Here is a 22,245-nt window from a genome sequence, read left to right as displayed (position 1 = left end):
TGACCCAGACCTTGTGTTATCCCAAGGCGTTGAAGGTGATCACCTCGGTGCGCATCTCAACTACCTAATTTTCCTCAAAAGAAATTGCCTTTTAAAGGACAAGTCCACCTCAACAAAAAGTTGATTTGAATAAAAAGAGAAAAATCCAACAAGCATAACACTGAAAATTTCATCAAAATCGGATGTAAAATAAGAAAGTTATGACATTTTAAAGTTTCGCTTAATTTCACAAAACAGTTATATGCACATCCTAGCTGGTATGCAAATGAGGAGACTATGACGTCATCCACTCACTATTTCTTTTGTGTTTTATTATATGAAATATGAAATATTCTAATTTTCTCCTCATTGTCAAGTGAAACAACAATTAACTCTTAACTGTTCAGGGGTATATTGCTAATTTGCATATGTAATTGTCTTACTCCTGTTTAAGTGGGTATAGGGTGCAAAATTTATGGAGGAGAGTATGTAAACCTATATGCCATATGAAAGCTTAGAATGTGTAGAATTTAAAAATATGAATATTTTTGCATAATTACGTATGCAAATTAAGTTATGAATATTAATGAGCTAATTATAATACACAAAATATATAGAAATTTTCAGATTTTCCACTTTTGTTGACAACTATTTGCATTTTATTATTAGAAATTCTTCACACAAGCATTACAAGATTTTAGAGCAACTCTTCAGCAATACATGCATGTCATAATTATGTCATACTTTTGACTAAAAGTTGTATTTTTTGTGAATTTAATATTTCACCTTTTTGGGTAAAAATTGTCATAAACTGTGTTGTAACCAATGACGGAAATAAGGCCTGTCAGTTATAACAGTACAATTAAGTCTGAACTCTTAGGAATAAAATAATTATTCTTTTAAGTTAAATCTGCAAGATGAGGAGTTTATTTTGATGACAAATATTTGCATGTATATGCAAATTTATGCAAATTACGATACATAATGTACAATTGTACATGTATATGAATATTCATAAGCCGTCTCCATGTGCACAAACGTATGTCCTGTATACACTCGTGCACAGTATAATCCAAATTTGTGCAGTTTTTGTTTTCATCTTACTGTAATAATTCTATATTTGTCTTAAAATATACATTTCAGCATGTTTGAAATATAAATTCTGTAAGCCACATTGTAAAGTGTACAAATCAGTGTATTAATATCACATTTTCCTGATATTTGTTCATATATCGTATTAAAATGAATGACAATTTACCATTACAGAATGCGTATTTGTACAAACATTAGTTTGCTTTATGTAATAAACTTTTACTATCATTCCTGAATTACAGTACCATTTTGTGTCATTATTTCTGTAACAATTCTTCAGAATAAATTAACCAGAAATCCCAATACATTTACAATCATTGATGATGTATAATGTGAGTTGTACCAATTCACACGAAGAATTTTAAGTCATTCACATACTGAACAGAACTTGACTACCAATGATTTAAAATTCAAATTGAGAGGCTTTTTAACCTCCTCAAACATTAGTTTGCATTATGTAATAAACTTTTACTATCATTCCTGAATTACAGTACAATATTGTGTCATTATATCTGTAACAATTCTTGAGAATAAATTAAATTAGTAATGTCACATTAACCAGAAATCCCAATACATTTACAATCATTGATGATGTATAATGTGAGTTGTACCAATTCACACGAAGAATTCTAATTCATTCATATACTGAACAGAACTTGACTACCAATGTTTTAAAATTTAAATTGAGAGGCTTTTTAACCTCCTCAAACATTAGTTTGCATTATGTAATAAACTTTTACTATCATTCCTGAATTACAGTACAATATTGTGTCATTATATCTGTAACATTTCTTGAGAATAAATTAAATTAGTAATGTCACATTAACCAGAAATCCCAATACATTTACAATCATTGATGATGTATAATGTGAGTTGTACCAATTCACACGAAGAATTCTAAAATCCATTCATTCACATACTGAAAAGAACTTGACAACCAATGTTTTATATCGAGAGGTTTTTTAACCTCCTCAATCTGGAATGAAATATAACTCAGTTTGATACCATAAATAATGCAAACATACATGTAACAAAACTCAAACTTCATGATGCTGAGCCTGGGATTTATGCCACTCTCTGAAGCAGTTTCTTTTGGCATTGAAACAGAGAAATACAGCACAAGTTTCACATTTTACACTTGATTTCACCTCAACCTTTAGTTTCCGAAAGCACACCTGACAGTTTCTTCGCGTCATTGTCCAATCTGGCATATGCTTAGGCTCAGCATCATCCTTGTCCTGTTTATCATGTTTGGTTTGTGAGAACAAAGGGACTTCTGTTTCATCAGTAATGTCTCCTAACTGACAAGCAAGCTCTTCCCTAAATTCAAGCTGCAGATAGGTGGATCCACGTTGTAATTCAACATTATTTGGGTACTGCTGTTGAAATAGTTTGAATAGGATATATGAATTCACAACTGCTATGTCCACCATATGGTAAAACAAGGTTTTCCACCATTTTATTGTTTTTCTCAAAGTATCATATTTACCAATTAACTGGTCCGAGCGATCAACGCCATTCATGAAACGATTATAGTCTTGGAAAGCATTAGGTTGGCGTACAATATGGCGTGAAAATTTACCATTCACTTTTACCCTCCGGAGAGTATGACTGGCTGCATCAGCTTGGTGAATTGTAGACATTAAGGTCACCGTTTTATTGTCTTTCCATTGCATAGTCAAAACAGGTCCATCCCTGTCCCATCGCATTTGTCCCTTCTTTGATTTTTTTGCCCATGATTTAAATGTTTTCTTGAAATGCGATGGAAAGTCTTTCCTGTTGGCGAGGGCCGTGCCACATGCTAATATACCACTAGCTTTCAAATCTCTGAAAAGTCTTGATGTAGTGTAAAAATTGTCACAGTACAGATGGTACCCCTGATTGATAAGCTTCTCACATAAACGAATGACGACATCATATGCCAGACCATGTTGCACCCCTTCAGCTTTGCGACCCGTGTAGACCTCAAATTTGCATGTATAACCATTTGCCGAATCCGCGAGGACCCATAATTTAAATCCAAACTTTGTTGGTTTATCGCGGATATACATCCTGAACTTAAAACGTCCCTTTGAACGGACCATTCGTTCATCAATTGAGATGTTTTGAAACGGTTGATACAACTCCTGACACATGTTGTTAATGTGGTCAATAAGAAAGCGAACTTTTGCCAAGGGATCACCTTCCTCTTCATCCGTGGGATCAACCACATGAAGAAAGCTATTGATAGCTTTGTATCGATTCTTAGTCATAAAGGAACGCGCCCATATCCCATGATAGAACGTTTTGGTTGACCAGTAACGATCTATATTCGGCAGCTGGACAAAGCCCATATATATCAGAAGACCAATGAAAGAATACAATTCATCCGGTGTAACATACGTGAAAGATCCATCACTATTTAGATAACTTTGCCCGTGATCTTTTCTTGCATTGATGAGAGCATAGGCATTTGTGAAATAGCAGATTTCTTCAATTATTGAGAGAGTAAAAAACAACTTGAAGAAGTCAACTGCCTTGGTGAACTGTGATGCTGATTTTCGGGTGCGAATTGAAGAAATTTGTACGCCTGCTTGACGATGGGGTAGGAAAAACCGAACCTCCTTTTTTGATGGTCCTGCATGATCCGTCTCATCGTAGCTTTTGTCCCCAATGTTGATTCTGATAATGAATTAAAAAGAAAATAAGGTTGATAAAGTTTTAAAAAGTAAACAACTCAGTATTTCCATGATCTCATTTCCAATCACTCAAGTAAATTGAAATCAAATCGGACATCGGCATGTGTTGAACATTATTTGTCACTTCTCCTCACTTTCGGCCGGCGTGGCTTACGGCCGCTGTCTGCGCAAAATGAAACTGTAATCAGCTATTTCATGGGAATATGCTGAGGTAGGCCTACATTGGCATTTAAATATGGAAAGCAAAGAAGTCAATGTAAGGATTAGTTAAGCAAGCCGTTATTTGAAAGACACGATGCCTTATCATATTCCTGTAAAATTGATGGCCAATACATTTTGTGCGGATGGCCAAGAATGAAGAGCAACAACTACGGTACCGTAGTCTGAGACTCTGACATGTCTGAAACAACCTCAGATTTGATTCTTCCCAATGTCCGAGTTAAGTTCAATTTATGAAAGTGATTGGGAATGAGAAATTCAGGAATTTCTGTAATTTGGGTGGAATTTCGTTTGGTGAAATTCAAAATACGATACTGCTTTAGCGCCGTGGTTACTCTGACCATAACTTACACAATATACTACATATGGGACCGTGATATGGCATTTACTGTGATACAGCAATCTGATCTATGCATCATGAACACAGTGAAGAAATGACATAATTTGCTGTCAGACATTTAAAAAAAATCTGGAATAGTGGGTCTAATATGAAAATAAATGTTTACTTAGCGGAATCATGTCACTTATGACCTCGAAATAAGTTCCAAAATAAAGAAAAAACGGGTTTCAGATCATTCTAGACGTACTGAATATTCCGATCGATCGTACACAAAAACAGCTGTTGGCTGATGCAAAAGCCCCACTTCCGGGTTGACACATTCGAATGTAAACAAACAAAAACAACCATTTTCTACAATTTGGCCAGGAATATTGCCAAAAGATCATAAATCTAAGATTTAAAATACATTTCGAATAATTTGTATAGCTTTTTTCAATAAAATATAACGATTTACTTACGTGATTTTAGGCCGTTTTGAAGACAACACGTCTGTCCCGTCACGTGAAGCTGAACTTACTGAAGAGTTATCATCATCGTCACTACTGCTAGTGAAACAATCACTCAAATCTTCGCTTGAATTTGACAAATCTGGGGCATTATTTCCATAGTCGATGTCATCCGATGGTAAATTGGTGTCATTACTTGACAATAATCCCAGTTTCATGGCCATATTTGATGATTTGAGCATAAATTTTTCCGATAGATGATGCTTATGTCTCACCGAAACCCGTACAGTCGTCGCACATACAGGCGCGTAGTGTGTGAATTTACTACCGCTTGCCGAGAATGACCTTTTGGAGGGGTTCGGGGTTGAGGTATTTGCCGATCGTTTCCGAAGTATTCCGGCTATTTCCATATATGGTGTACCATCCGAAAGCTTGGAAATAGCCGAAGAGAATGATATGTCATTCGGCTATTTACGATAATACATGGCTATTCAACTCAAGATTTAGTTTCGTGTTACATTTGGATCGTTCATATATGAACGATTTTGGACACGCTGAACGGGTAAGAGTTAATTCCTCCCTGAACATGTGGAATTAGCATTGTTTAATACCATATGGTTCAGTCAAGTTGGTCCTTAATGTCAAATCTATAAAAAATGAAATATTGTATAATTCAAACAATAAAAAACAAAAGAAATAGTGACTGATGGACATCATCGTCTGACTCACCTAGTTGTGCAAATTACTGTTTTTTTAAAAATAAGCGAAACTTTAAAATGTCATAACTTTCTTATTTTACATCCGATTTTGATGAAATTTTCAGCACTAAGCTAGTTTGATTTTTCTCTATTTATTCAAGTTAGCATTTTCCTGGGGTGGACTTGACCTTTAATGATAGAGGTTAAACAGACATTGCCTTGCCCTCCCAACAGCTTACTTCAAGGGCTGTTTTGACCTTTGACCTCATGCCCCCAAATCTAATCATAGGCCCATAACACAAAGCTTAGCAATGATCGTAGAACATTTTTCTACGATTGATTGCATAGACTACAATGTACAATCAATCGTAAAAATCAAGTGTACGATTGATCGCTAATCTTTGTGTTACGGGCCCCAGATTTGCTTCCACAAACCTACATGAGCCAAGTGTAAAGTTCACACTAGAAACTGATTTTTAGCTTCTATGAGAACAATATTTTGACGTATGACCTATGTGACCTTGATACTAACAAACAAGAATCAGAGCATCATCATTCCTAATACACCCTAGTAATTGTTCTAATACCCCTAAATCTGGATGGGAATCAAGAGATTTGGGCCCTGTTACACAAAACTTTGCAATCAATTGCACAATTGATTTCTATTGTTGATTGCACATGATGATAAATGAATCAATCACCAAAAACAACCTTGCAATCAGTCACTATTGTGCTACAGGGCACTGATCGACAACTGCTCCATTTGGACATCCAAACGACAGATGCAATCATATCGATATTTACGGGGATATATAATTATGTAGAAGGCCAACAAACATTGATTTTAACCACACCCCGAGATATTATTTGCTAAGAGGACAAGCCGATGACTTACTTTGACAGTGGGCGCCTTCAAAACCACCTGTACACAGACATCTGTAGGAATTAACGTCATCCCTGCAGCTCCCGCCATTTAGGCAAGGCATCGATTCGCATTCGTTGATGTTGATTTCGCACTGAGCGCCTAGGGCATGTACAGAAGAACAAAGGAAATTAGTTGGGAGTGGGGTAAACAAAAATGCTGGCTACCTGAAGATTTCCGACAAAAATACAGAAGAGTTTTTCTTTGATCAACAGATGGGTAGGACAAAATCCACTGACTGTTTCACAAATAGTTAAACACAGCACTTTTACAGACAATATTTAAAGCCTGTGTTTTGCTTTGGTAAATACCCAAGATGTGTCCATCACTATTCAAATACATGTTTGCCATAAAAGATTTATCGTGTGGAGAAAATGAAATAAAAATGTGTTTTTCAGGATAAATTTTATATGAAAACTTATTTTAAATGATAAAATTTCATGAAAATGAAAGATCCCTGTGTCTGTTTCTTTTTTATATCAAATTATTCTAATTCAAACAAAGGACTGAAAATTTCAGGGTATAATCATTGAATGTAGCTTTCTGATCTCCAGTCACTAATTTCTAAAGATAAATGAAAGAGAGCCCTTAAAAAAAAACATTGCATAGAGAGGGACCTAGATATGAGACAATGTCACTTTTGAATTCTAATGGTTGGAAGAATCATTCTATGTCCACTGAAATGTTGTACGTTAAATGATACTGAAATATAATTCACATTACTGACCCCTATACCTATAGAAGCCTTAGACAGGCTTTAATGCATTTCCATAATGATCATGTCATGCTTTAGGGGACTTTTTGTACTGAGTAGTCATCAAAAAGGTTATGAGATAAATTCCAGTTGAACATAGGTCCTTTAGGCATGACTTTAGACATATCCATCTCATTTTGAGACAGCCTCTTGGCTATTTTTCAGCAATTAGATAAACTCGCAACATCAGTTTAAGAGGGGAGATGTAATGTTCTAACTGTACTTTGGAATAACTGCCTGTAAGATGTATGCTAATGTAATTACTCTAATTCTTGAGAAGGGTTCCTTCTTATGCTTGCTAGGGAGCTTTTCAAGAAGCATCTTGTCAGTGATATGATGATGATGATGCGCAGCATTTGTATAGCGCCATATATCTGTCAAAGACATTCAAAGGCGCATTGGAGGAGCCAGCCAATCTGGGTCGCCTACAAGGGCGCGCACACAGAACTGTGACCCGCAGGTCTCTCCTCCCGATAACTGGTTGGGGAATGCAGGTGGACCACTACACCGGGGTTTCCCCCTACCATCCACCAACACTTGTTATAAGCTACTGAAATCCTTGCATCTGATTGGCTGAGAGCAAGTTTGTCAGTAATTACTACTGACAAGCTGTTCCATTTTATCTCTCCCTCGATCTTACCTGTAAATCCATGTCCACAGACGCATGAATATGTGTTTCCCTCGTCCACGCACACTGTTGAATTATGACACGGGCTTGATTCACAAAGGTCCACTTTGGTTTCGCAGTGTTCACCCATGTAACCGGGGCCACAGTCGCACCGATAATCATTGAGTTCATCCACACAGAACCCTCCATGAAGACAGGGGCTGGATACACATTCATTATACTGGATATTGCATGTGACTCCTGTGTAGCCTGAAATGAAAGGGAAACGGAAGAAATTAAGTATTATTCAAATTATCATTAAAGAGATGTTCAAAAGGTTCTGAAATATGATATATTTTAGCAGCATAAAGAGAATACACAAATCAATAAGTTCAATTTCATCAACAAGAAAGAATCACAACTGAACTGCCCACAAACTAATATTCTGGTTCCTAGAAAGGCTAATTGTCTATTACCTTAAATCAGTCCTAACTACATGTATTAAGAAAATTGACTTTAAAAAGATAAAATACACAATCATCTACAAAGAAAATAATTTGCAACTACAAATATTATTGCTTTTTTTTCTTCTTACTGATATGAGGAATAATGTGCGATAGGGGGTGACAGTTAAAGGAGAAGGATAATAAAAAAAATGATCTAATCAATATTTCTCACCAAATTATTTATATTCTCTTGACACAGACACAATATGATTATAAAAATGAATAAAATTTTGCATCTTTTAATTGATAATCACAAGTACTGACTTTATATTAAAGAATTGACAACGCACACAATTTGCAGCTATAATTCTCACCATTAATTTGTTCTATTAGATAGATGGAGTAATGTGGGAAAATTAACACTTGGGAGAAAAATATATAAAGGAGAATAAATTCAGTATTAATCACACTCTCTCACAAAATTATTCTTATGATTCTCATTGACATTGACACATTATTTTCATTAAACTTGTTACGGATTTTATCAATATCTATGAAACTGATTTATATTGGACCCCCCTCTCTCTCTATCTCTCCCTCTCTATACAAATAGATGAATTTTTACATTCCATGTTGCTCACCTTCTTGCAATTTCTCTCACTCAATCTCCCCCCCCCCCACCTCTCTGTGATATTCATGGTGTCCTAAAATAAACTTTTGGATTGATATTAAAGAAAATCCTCCTATCCTGTCTGTATGTGACCACTTTGTACTTTGCTCTAAATCATTGCTTCGAACAACATATCAATTATCATTTCCAAGGCTGTATGCTCTTGATAAACAGGACGGACTTGAGCATGGTGGCTTTTGAATGCAAATTAAGCGTCCAGACATCGGAAACATGCAATTGAATCTATTCCCAATATCTGGGACATGGAATATCCTGCTCCAGTTTTGCTAATCATCCCCGCATCATCGAAACAAAGCACAGCAACAGAACGCATCGCACCAATGTATCCAGGGTTTCGTATGACACGTTAATATGTCCATCATCATGAAGAAGATTTTCTACAAGAGCTGAAGCCCTAATCAGAAAGTAATCCCCAGATCCATAAACACCACATGGACGTCCATTGGAGGGGGGATGACGGTTGAAAAGCCGTCAAAGGGAAAATTAATCGCTCGCAGCAATAGTGAGAGTGTAATGGGCCACATTTCCTAATCAAAACAAACGCTGCAGATGCCCTGCTATGTTATTGAACCCCGGATCGTTCTTCACACACACGGCCCATTCTGGTCATGTGAAAAACCTAATGAGAATGACACTACAGCATGGATTACAATGTATGGGGCTACAGGGTGAATGAACATGAGAATGACTTTCACCCGAGTTCAAACAGTACCCTAGCTTTCTTGTAGAACAGGAAATTACTTGCTTTAGCTTTGCAGAACAATCCTTGATAGCTGTACCTCATTTTAAATGTAATGAGCTAGTGCAGACTTATAGTAGACTTGTTAACTGCAAAAAAAGGGGTGAACGCTGCATTTTTTAGTACAAATGTCCCACTTGGCACAAATGTTCCTTGAGTCAAAAGAAAAGGATTCATCCAAAGAGACACGCTGTATCTATGCAAATAAGCAAGTAATTTGCATAAATTTGCATATTATGTCGATATAGTAAAACAAGTATTTCAGAATATATTTTTGACCAGAACTGCCCTAAAATTGGAAATAAAGACTCAGGGTAAGAAAGGGAAGAAAATTGTCATAAAATAATTGGGATATCCTTGTTTATTATTACCTAATTTACATAAATTATGCCAATTATCATTTAAAACAAAGTATTTTTTCATGAATCCTGAACTGTTTTATAAATAACAGCAATTAATACACAATGTCAACATTCTACATGAAAGAGAATATATTAGCGAAAACATCGATATGCTTCATGACAGTATTAGTGTCTTAATTTGCTTAGAAAGAGGGCAAATGTGTCAAAATGTATGACGTGATATTGCGCTAAAACGAGACCAAAACAACCTCTATGTCACAGTCACACTCACGAATCGGACAATAAAGCGATCAATGGTATGTCATTCGAGATAACACAATCTCAACACAATAGCTTCCATCGGCTTCTCGTATCGCTTTTGTTGGTGTGTCTGCCACACCGTAATCTATGGTATATACGGGCAAAATGCATTTCGGTATCGGTAAAACACTATTAATTTTGTTTTATTTGTTTCTAATTTGTTTCTCTTGGAAAATTTACAGGAGACATTGCTTTGCAGGTTACTGCTTTAATGAAGCTCTGGCACATGAATCATGACGAATGTACCCCACCTCAATCCATATTTTAACTTTGTTAAAATATATATCTTTTGGAGACCCCGAAGTGGCAAAACTGCATTCCCCGCGGCATTCCCGCTACTTTACAAAACCAGTTTGACTTGTATTATCGACTTGGAAAAGACAGATGTATGAGACATCAGTTAACATGTTTCCAGAAGATAGTTTTTTGTTTTTTTTTATTTAAGCCTACGTCCATGGGAGCCCTCCGAATTTACCCCATCCCCTCTCTGTATTTCGACACTAAATAAAAAAAAATATCGTGTTTTAAAGCCACCGGCAAGGCAAATTGCGTTTTTGGTATTATAAAGCAACTTTTATATCTATATTTCATATTTATCTATATTAATATTATTATTATCATTAATATTATTATTATTATTATTATTATTGTTATTATTATTATTATTGTTGTTGTTTTGCAGTTTGTAATAATGCTCTAGCACAGTAAAGGCTATAACCCAACAGGAGCATGCCTAGGATACCCTTTCCCCTTTTGGTTTTATGTATTCAAAAATAGTTTATTGTCTTTAGAACTCATATCTTGGAATAGATTGAGGTGAAAATACTCTACAATTGACATGTAGAAGAGCTGTGGTACATTGAAGAAAAGCCACACGTAAGCTCTAAAATACCCCTTTATTGATTCCACTCTATGTTAAATTTAAATATTTTTAGAGTCCATTCGGAAGAAAGATACATTTCTACTACACACAGTAAAGCCTCTTTACTTTCTCCTCTTGAAAAAAAAAACATAGAAGGCATTGTTTTATATCGCATAAAATAAGTTCGTGTACATGACGGTGGCCTGTCGAAGTTGCCCAACCCTTTATTTTGTTTTGACAATATATATTTAGAATATCGTCTTAATGAAGCCCTCATCTGGAAAAGGGCACTTATTAAAGGCAGCATCTACATTATACAGAGGAGGCCCTGGTACTTGGAAGCGGGGGCTGAAGCACCCGCAAGATTTTTCTGAAAAGGGGGGGGGGGCTGTGCTGCGTGTGTTATTCTCCATAGACAGCACCCCCTGGAATTCCGGCAGATGTGACAAAACGAAAAAAAGAAACGTTACCAAAAAAACCCTTCATTTTGTAGTGCAATCCATTTTGTTTATTTGCTTGTTAAATTTCTTGATGCAAATTTGAAAAGCAAAAAAGTTACAATGTAAAATTTTGGTCCGAAAAAATTTAACAAGCTTCAGCCCCCTCTTCCCTTTGCCAGGGCCTCCTCTATATAATGTAGATGCTGCCTTTAATAAGTGCCCTTTTCCAGATGAGGGTTTCATTTAGACGATATTCTAAATACATTATTGTCGAAACAAAATAAACGGTTGGGCCACTTCGACAGGCCGCCGTCACGTACACGAACTTATTTTATGAGATATAAAACAATGCCTTCTATGTTTTTTTTTTTTCAAGAGGAGAATGCAAAGAGGCTTTACTTTGTGTAGTAGAAATGCATCTTTTCCGATTGGGCTCTAAAAATATTTAAATTTAACATAGAGTGGAATCAATAAAGGGCTGTGTGGCTGTTCTTCAATGTACCACAGCTCCTCTACATGTCAGTTGTAGAGTATTTTCCCCTCAATCTATTCCAAGATATCAATACAAACAAAAGTAATTTTTTAAGAGTTCTAAAGACAATAAACTATTTTTGAATACATAAAACCAAAAAGGGAGAGGGTATCCTAGGCATGCTCCTGTTGGGTTATAGCCTTTACTGTGCTAGAGCACTATTACAAATGGCAGAACAATAATAAAGATAATAATAATAATAATAACAGTAATAATAATAATAATAATAATGTTAATAATAATTATAATAATATCAATAATGATGAATGTAAATATAAAAATATAGATATAAAAGTTGCTTTATTATACCAAAAAACGCAATTTGCCTTGCCGATGGTTTTAAAACACGATATTTTTTTTATTTAAAGTCGAAATACGGAGAAGGGATGGGGTAAATTCGGAGGGCTCCCGTGGGCGTAGGCTTAAATAAACAAAAAAAACTTTCTTCAGGAAACATGTTGACTGATGTCTCATACATCTGTCTTTTCCAAGTCGATTATACAAGTCAAACTGGTTTTGTAAAGTGGCGGGAATGCAGGGGGATGCAGTTTTGCCACCTCGGGGTCTCCAAAAAGATATATATTTTAATAAAGTTAAAATATGGATTGAGGTAGGATACATTCGTCATGATTCATGTGCCAGAGTTTCATTAAAGCAGTAACCTGCAAAGCAATGTCTCCTGTAAATTTTCCAAGAGAAACAAATTAGAAACAAATAAAACAAAATTAATAGTGTTTTACCGATACTGAAATGCATTTTGTCCGTATGTATCATAGATTACGGTGTGGCAGACACACCAACAAAAGCGATACGAGAAGCCGATGGAAGCTATTGTGTTGAGATTGTGTTATCTCGAATGACATACCATTGATCGCTTTATTGTCCGATTCGTGAGTGTGACTGTGACATAGAGGTTGTTTTGGTCTCGTTTTAGCGCAATATCACGTCATACATTTTGACATATTTGCCCTCTTTCTAAGCAAATTAAGACACTAATACTGTCATGGAGCATATCGATGTTTTCGCTAATATATTCTATTTCATGTAGAATGTTGACATTGTGTATTAGTTGCTGTTTTTTAAAAGCAGTTCAGGATTCATGAAAAAATACTCTGTTTTAAATTATAATTTGCATAATTTATGTAAATTAGGTAATAATAAACAAGGATATCCCAATTATTTTATGACAATTTTCTTCCCTTTCTTACCCTGAGTCTTTATTTCCAATTTTAGGGCAGTTCTGGTTAAATATATATTCTGAAATACTTGTTTTTACTATATCGACATAATATGCAAATTTATGCAAATTACTTGCTTATTTGCATAGATACAGCGTGTCTCTTTGGATGAATCTTTTTCTTTTGACTCAAGGAACATTTGTGCCAAGTGGGACATTTGTACTCAAAAATGCAGCGTTCAACCTCTTAACAAGTCCACTATTAGGACTCTTTCTAATGGTGTCATTTTACCTATATTACCTCTATCATTCTCCTACCAAAAATAAAGCATTGCTCTCAGCTGATACATTATGCCTAAAAGCAACTACATAACTTCAGTGTTAGTCTATCTGAGTAAAATATTCACGATTTTATGTAAAATGACAATCTAAATCAAATGTTCTATTTTTCAGGATTTTCAAAGATCTTTAACTGAAAGCAATCTAAAGTACTTATCATTATATATGTATATAATCTAACTAATCTCCTTTATAACTTTACCCTCTATGAGTTGAAAATTAGTTAAAATCGGAAAGAAATGTAATAAAGTACATCTAAACAATGAAAATATTTAAGAAAAAAAATATGGTTCTCAGTTGCCTACTAATTTATTGCATAAAATATGCATTATGAAAATAAATTAAATTAAGATGTAGATTTTTTTTTAAATGTTATAAAACTGTGATTATTGCAACTTGGTACACATTTGTCTTGCTTCTTCACACTTGAAATCACATCATATCCGTAAAAGAGAAATTGCGAGAAAGAAAGAGACAGTGCACAAGCAAAAGTGAGAGAGGAATGTGAGATGTGTATATTGAATGTTGATCTTGAACTATATTTATCACATGCTCAGGCTGTCACAACATTATCAATAAACTACATATCACCGAACATTATTGCAATAGCCATGCTATTTGCCTAAAATTGAATGTGAGAAGATTCAGGGTAATATATAGGGAGGCCTCTGTATGTCATTTTCATATTTCTAGACAGGAGTTGGCATGACTTACATATGTATGTGCCCCACCTTGCAAATTTGCAATGGCTGATCAGAAAATCTCACTTAGTTTGCCTAACATAAATGAAAAAAAAATACTTTTCATACTCCTTAAGAGCTATTGATAGATTTTAGGTATAATTTTCCTAAATTTTCAGGAGAGCAATAGAGTGAAATTGTCTCACATGAAATTCAAAGACTCAAATGCTTAAACTTCACATATAGAATTTACACAAGGCAATGGAAATACTCATCAAACATATAGGATCCATATAACTTTCCAAGCATTTAGAATTAATACTTCCTTCTATGATGTCTTATAGAAAAAAGTATGCAATCCATAATGTATGTGTTTTGCTGAATAAAATAATAGTATCGGTTTTATGATCAACAAGTTTTGATATTAATTCCTACTACCGGTACTTTTATCATTATGACTCCCACCCTAAGTGCCCCCAGCCCCCTTTTGCATATCCTGTTTGATATTTGATCCTTACCCCAAGTGCGCTGAAATTTAAAAACATTACACATTCTGAAATCTACAATAAATGTGGTTGGCTACCTGAATCTTATGTCCTAGTCAATTTCGCGCACGACTCCTTCTAAGCACGCAACACCCTATCCCTCTTCTCACTAATGAAAAAAGAAATCAAATCTGGCAGGGTATTAGCAACGAATAGCAGCAGAACATCCACTTGAAAACAAGCTCTTACGTGGTCTCTCAAAATGTTATTGTCAAAAAAAATCTCCTGATATCACGTTTTTTGCGGGTTTTGTCTGGATTGGAGGAGGTGCAAGGGTTGAAGTTCGTAAGCCGTACCTTGCGTTAGATAGATGCAATATAGATATCAGAGAAGTATGAGATTTTAGAGTATCTAGGCATTACCATCCCTTCCAAGAAACTCATCAAGGTAACATTACAGAGAATGTGATGATATCGATTGAAAGAAAATATCATTTTGTGTAATGTTTTGTCCTCTTTCCGTGTCCCAAAGGGATACATGATACAATGCATATAGTTTCTTCTGGCCCCTCAAAATCCATCACGAAGAAAGTGAGAGAAAATAATTTGATACTTTTATCCTTGCTAGCTGAGGATTGTAAGTCAAAAGCAGAAGAAAAGAAAATGTTCAAAAACAAATGATTCAATTGCAGAGTTTCCAAACTGCACTCTTCCTGTACATCCTTGAAATCTATTCAAGCTCCTGAATTTATTTCCATTACAACAACAAACTTGTGACTTGTTTTTCACAATTCCCCCAAAATACATCCACTTTGAATTCATGAAAATATGGCAGTGCATTGTTTTTCTGATTGGGCAAGGCAAATCGTCTTGCCTTCATCCCTCAGATTGAATGTTCTCATTTTGGTCGTGATCAATTCTGAAATGGGCTATATCTCGTGCATCTTGAAAAAAAAAATTGACCAAGAGGCAAGATTATAAGTTTGCAGAAGATGCATGAATGCACTTTTCCCGTCCTGTATCAATGGCCGCTTTGGCATTGAGGTAGCGTCCATGAAGTTCGAGATGGTTTCTCCCTACCCCTCTGTCAAAACAGTGCCCTCACATAAACAAACATTGTATACCATCTGGGACCGGTTTCATTAAATTTATTACAACAAATTTGAAATAAAGTTAAAATCTCCTGAAATCCTTCAACCTGATTGGCTGATAGTAAACTTGCTATAGAAATAGTGTGTGAAACAGGACAAGGGAGTTTCATGAAATAACAAGGGATTTCACTATAGATATATTTTTCTGTATCTTCTATAGAAAATAATAGAATTCTCCTTTTCAATGCCAAAAGCCACTCTCTTAAGTTGTTTCTCAGTCTTACCAAGCTCAAAATAAAAATGGATATATCATGCCTATTGTTTCAATAGGGGGAGAATCATGACTGTATGATGGATTTTAGTGATTACTGATAAAATAATTTAGGAAAAAATCTTCCTTTGCTAAACCTTTGAACTTTCTGTCTAAAAACTGTTGGGTAGTTTCTCTAGCTTTAACTTAATTACTCAAGTTCGAACTTTGCAGGTCACACAATTTAATTTAATTCCCCCCAAACAGTGAGCAAATCAAATTTGATTCTCTCTGAATTCATCTGTATCAGATATGGGGTTTTAAAGAAAATGTGAAATTGGATCGCAAACTAGTGCTTCTCAAGCAGAAGCTAGCTTTCTCACTTTTTTTTGCTCGAACAGCTATCAAATCCTTGAAATCTAGCATCCAATTTGACTTTGTCATTGTGAGAAGATGTAGTAGAATATAAAAGGGTGCTTGTGAAATGGGTATCATGGCCTCCGTAACATGACCGATTTCCAAAACACCATGTTGGTCCCTGGGGTTTCGCCTTGAGCACATAATTGTGGCTCCAGCAAACAACCTTTCAAGAACTCTATCAGCATGTAGCAAAAGGTGTATGAGTACCGCAAGGATACAAGTCCCAACTATGACAGATTTCACACCCTAAGAATTGTTTTAACCAACCCCAAAGTTGGTAAATTGGTTAAAATATGAACCTAGCAACTTTCTGGTTAATATATTCCAATTCATTTTGCATGCAGTTTTGTTTTAAACAATAGTTGGTAGGTTCATATTTGAACCAACATATAGATTGGTTAAAAATTTTCTGACAGTGAAGTACCATATGTTGATGATAACTTGGCTTGCAGAAGGGCGTTAGGATTTACGCTTATGTCGATTCCCATTACCGATGGTCTAGCAGAAGGGCGTTTTACCTATTGCACACACTACATTTCACGGAGCGTGCACTTGAGTCAACACCCTTGTGCAAGCCACCAAGAACTGAAATTTGAAAATACTGAGAAACCTACCGCTCTTCTGTCAGCAAGGCAATGATACATCAATTTTGTTCTATCATTTGAAAGTAATTGGGTGACTTCAATGGATGATGCTCACACACTAATTGGATTACACTTAACTTATCATGTTTGAGGCTTCTTGACAAGTGCCATTAAAAATGAGTATTATCCTCTTATGGCCATTACTCTCACCCATCTTTATGGACTGACCAGGAGGCATTTTACAGGGATAACATGCAGTAATAGGATCATATCTTATAAATTCTGGGACTACTCAAAGACAAAGTAATTACCTGTGCACTTTATAATACTACCAATATCAAGATTGGATTTCCTTTTAAATTCCAATAAAGTTAATCTTTTTAAAATGTTCTAATTGTAACTTTGTTCCTTTTCACTGTTGGGTTATTTGTAAAAACCATGGTTTGATCTGTTTTTTGATAAACTATTGATACACAAATAAAAAAAAAAGATTTAAAGATCAAATACACTTTTTAATTGTTTTTGCAGTCTTAAAAGTCTACAAAATTTAAACACAACCGCAACAAAGGTGATGCCATATCTTTTACCCACATTATCACTACATTGTAATTCAAATCTACTGGATATTATCCAAAAGCAAGAGTGAAAAGTGAACAAAGCACAATGAAAATATGTCATTAAGGAAATGTGAATCAAGAAAATCTGGAGAAAAGTAATACATTATGAAAGTTCTGAATACTTAAAGTGACAAACATTAAGCAAACAACCTGTAGTTGGATACTAAAAGATTTTCAAAAGATGATATGGACTTTTATCCCAAACGCTTATGGAGAAACATTTATTTTATCAGAAATATGATAACTGATGAAAATGTCAGAAGCTGCTGTCATCAATCAAGTTAAAATCAGAATCAATCTATCAAACATCTCAAAACTAGCAATGTAAGAAGTCAAGTCAAATATTTCTAATCAAATTTCAGACATACTGTATTTTTTTTTGCTTTGTGTGAGATAATTGGTGGACAAGAAACAACCTTTGAAGACGAGGATGACTTCAAATGAAAATGGAACTGAATCTCTTTCATTCACTTGACCTTTCTTGGGGACAACTCTCATCTAATTTAGGAAGCAAAGAAAAACAAAATATTGTCGAGACGGTAATAACCAACCATCGGGGGAAAGAGAAGAGGCTTTCTGCTTGAGTTACTTGTGTGGAATTTACAAATCTAATAGTAGCATTCAAGCAAAAGATTGTTGCTGGGAGGCTCCTTGGTTATATACCTTCAAAGTTCAGAATTAAGCATCCATCATTTTCCTTGACACTGTATATTAAAGTCCTTAAGTTTTCCATTTTCTAAAATTCAAATTCTATACTCTAGCCTGTAAGTCCATTCAAACATGCACTGCAGTGTGTTGAAAAGTACAGAGAAATAACATTAAGAGGACAACAATGTAAAGTTTATCATTGGGATAACAATCTGTCGAGATGGTCATCTGACATTGGCTCTTCCAAAATCATGTTCAACTTTGTCAAATGCATAATTATGATTTTAATTACAGCCGGTTAACACCAGCTTAGTGAAGCTTAGTTATTGATCTCAGGAACATATTTTTGACTGATCATATAAAATAGCCAATGCGATCAATTGTAGGAATCAGCCTTGTAATCATTTGCTAAAATTTTATGTCATGGGGCTCAGGTCAAGATCCAGGCTTGAAAACAAGTTTTACCGCAGACTAATGTAGAATTTGAAATTGTGCAATTGTTACAAGATCACACTCTTATTAACAATATATTCCTTGGGTGTATCTTTAACATATGAACTGTGCATAGACTAATCTATTTAGAGCAGCAAAGGGACAAATCAGCTAGGAGTCTGGAAATATGGCAGAGGTCATAATACCAATCTTGTTATAATTCATCGTCACGATGCAATGGAATGGCAAAATATTGTCATAAAATGTACCACCATAGCTTGAAAGTTGTATGAGTGACTTAACTTTCCTCTACTAAACTTTTTAAAACATACTTAACAGAAAACTTTGCTGTCTCTTATTTGAAATTTTTAAAGAGCTAACAATTAAATTTTCTGGAGAATATCTCTTTTCTTATTTCCTTTTCTATTTTAATTTCCCCTATTTCCTTTTAATTTAACTGGTTCATACTCAAGTTGTTATTTTGATTTTTATATGCTATGCAACTACAAGAATATTTATTAGGAGGCTGCACTCTACAATCTCCGCTTTTTAGCAGCCTCCTCCATTTCCAACCTGATATGTAATAATCTTAAATATAATTTTTGTACAGGGACACTTGAAATATGTTTTGTTATTTATATGTCAAAATGTACAAAACAAACTGTAATTGTTGAAAATGGAAATAAACGAAATGAAATGAAATAATTACTTATATCAAACTAATTGTAGTAGTACATGCACTCACCCCATTAGTGATACCAATAATAACAATAATTTAAAATAATAATAATAATTATAATAATAATAATAATAATAATAACAACAATAATAATAATAAATAATAACAATAATAATAGTAATATTAACAATAATAATAATAATAACAAAATAAAAATAATGGTAACATTTTGACCAAATTTGTGAGAAAGTATGCATTTTTAGTGGGTGCTTGCATATATAAATGTATTCAAGTAACACATACCTGGAACGCAATAGCACTGGAATGTACCGGGTCTGTCCACACATACGCCATTCTCACAGGGATTGCTCTGGCATTCGTTCACTTCAACCTCACAACGCACACCACTCCGCCCCTCAGGGCACTGGCATTCGTAGTCGTGTCCCCCGAAACCTTGTCGAACATCGACGCACTGCGCCTCCCCGACGCACTCGTGGCTGGCACATCCATCCAGTTCCTCGCAGTAAGCACCTGTGTAGCCATGGCAACAGCTACAGGTGTAGTTGCTCTGGAGGGAGAAGGAGAGAACATAGAGAAGACATGTGAGACATGCACGATGGCATCACATAATGGAAGGGGGTAGGGGTGGAAGAGGGGGGGGGGGTGAAATTGGAGAGGTGGGAACAATTGGGTTGATCTAGAGATTGGATGTGAACAGGAATCTACTCATTGATTGAAGAGAGAGAGGGAAGATAAGAGAGAGGGGGAGGGGAAGAAAGAGGATCAGGAATGGAAGAGAGGGGTGAAGTGGGAGGGGGTAAGCATAATCAGGTTGATCTATAGGGGAGTGGAAAGAGATTAATTGTGAATATGAATCCACTCACTGACACGATGATAGGGAGGGGGAGATGTTATGATTGGAAGAGAGTGGTGGATTGAGAAGGCGGAGAAGAAACAAGGTTTCATGGCAATTGCTCCAGCGACAATTGCTCCAATGGAAAATATGCACATTAAGCCAAACATAAAATCTAACCTCCAAAACTAAATAAACCCTAAACATTATTTTTACATTAGTCTGAACAAAAAAATAACAACTCTTTTACAATCCTAACTCTAACCCCATGCTCTCTGAGATATAAAGACCATAGCAAATGTTGTGTCATCTGATGGATGGGGTAAGGGTTGAAGACATGGATAACAATAGGAAGAAAATGATTGGGATATTGTGATACAAGCTATCAATGTAATGGGGTTGATCTACAGAGATTAAAATAATGTGAAGATGAAACCACTCAATCACAGGGGGAGAGAGGTGGAATGAGGAGGAGGGGAAGTGGATGGGAAGAAAGGGGAAAGAGGAAAGGGGTCTTTTAGAACTAATTAACATATTTGGTTCATCAATATCACAAGGCAAATGCTTTACAAGTCTCTTCAAAACCTGTCAATGTAAACAGGCACAAATGCCAACATAACAGAAAATGCCAACATAACACATGGATATCCTTTGTTCTAAAATTACTTTTTGCAGTTGTCTGCTGTAGCTATTAGCACTTTAGTTGCATTAAACATGAATAAAATATTAACATTCATGTTGACTCCCACACGATGAATTGAATTGTGAGATTCCATCATGTAGATAGGGAGGACATAAGATTTAATTAATACTGAAAATATATTCAGAGCAATTGAATGATTGATTACATGTCAAATGCAAGGACAAAGATGCAACAGACAGCAAATTATTCATTGATATAGGGGGAAATGGAAGAGAATGTGGGGGTGAAAGATATTAATTGGAGCAGTGAGACAGAATGAAACAACCAGACACTAAGGCCCTTATTCTGAAGTCGGGTTTAACTTAAACTCGGGTTTAAAGTTGTGGTTTAAATATGGATAGCCAATTGCTACATAAATCACTAACAGTAGAGATATCATATTTCTGCTCATTTGGCTCTCAAATCATTCACAATTGTCTAGGAAGTATAAATAGATGATTGTCTTCACCATCGATGAATCAAGAAAGAGCACAGTAAACATAAGAAACATATAACTTAATTAAAATTTTGACACTTTTTGGCTTCCCATAATTTTAGTACAGAGTTAGACTATACCTGACTTAAGAATACAGGCCATAAAGATGAATAAGAAACCATGTTGTTTTCTCAAAGGCCCGTATTATGAACTTAAGTATAACTTAAACTCTGGACTAAGATGCAGTTTAACTAAGGAGAGCCAGATGTTACACAAATTTGTAACAATGCCTCCTCCCCCCCCCCCTTTCTCCCTTTCCCCGTTTAAAGCCTCATCAGTCTTTTGGACACTCGTATCATTCATAACTGTTTTGAATTAATATCTTAAATAGTTTCCTTCATCACCGAAGCATGAGAAAACAACATAGAAAATGTTAGAAACATACAATCTTAACAAAGTTTACTAGTTTAGACATTTTTCAGCTTCCAATAATTTCAGCTCCAAGTTAGACTATGGTCTAAGTTAAGCTGGACTTCAGAATAGGGTAACTAGCTTTTGCGAATCGATGTCTCTGTATTAAGCCTAAAAATAAAATTATTCATTAGTTACCAAATAAAAATCCATATTTTATTGTTCGAAATAGACATGAAATGAAATACTCCAAAAATTAGGTTTGCCCAATTGATCATGGTCCCAGCAGCCACTTTGCAGCGCTAGATCAACGAGGCTCTATCCCTTTAATCGTTGAACGCCAAACAGGGTAGCA

At 35.2% G+C, this 22,245-nt stretch overlaps 1 protein-coding gene across 1 annotated transcript in view; it reads right to left on the bottom strand.

Moving 5' to 3' along the window:
• LOC129265240 (fibropellin-1-like) overlaps positions 1 to 22,245 on the bottom strand; it is a 72,502-nt gene that overhangs the window by 5,158 nt on the left and 45,099 nt on the right. The window contains exons 4-6 of the mRNA XM_064101484.1: positions 19,812 to 20,076; positions 7,769 to 8,011; positions 6,348 to 6,476 (exon numbers count right to left, since the gene is read on the bottom strand). Coding sequence (XP_063957554.1) covers positions 6,348 to 6,476; positions 7,769 to 8,011; positions 19,812 to 20,076 — 637 coding nt within the window. The remainder of the gene's footprint in view (positions 1 to 6,347; positions 6,477 to 7,768; positions 8,012 to 19,811; positions 20,077 to 22,245) is intronic.

Source organism: Lytechinus pictus, chromosome 7 (genome assembly GCF_037042905.1).
Source record: "Lytechinus pictus isolate F3 Inbred chromosome 7, Lp3.0, whole genome shotgun sequence".
NCBI classification, from domain to species: Eukaryota; Metazoa; Echinodermata; class Echinoidea; order Temnopleuroida; family Toxopneustidae; genus Lytechinus; species Lytechinus pictus.
This window is presented reverse-complemented; position numbering and strand designations above follow the sequence as displayed.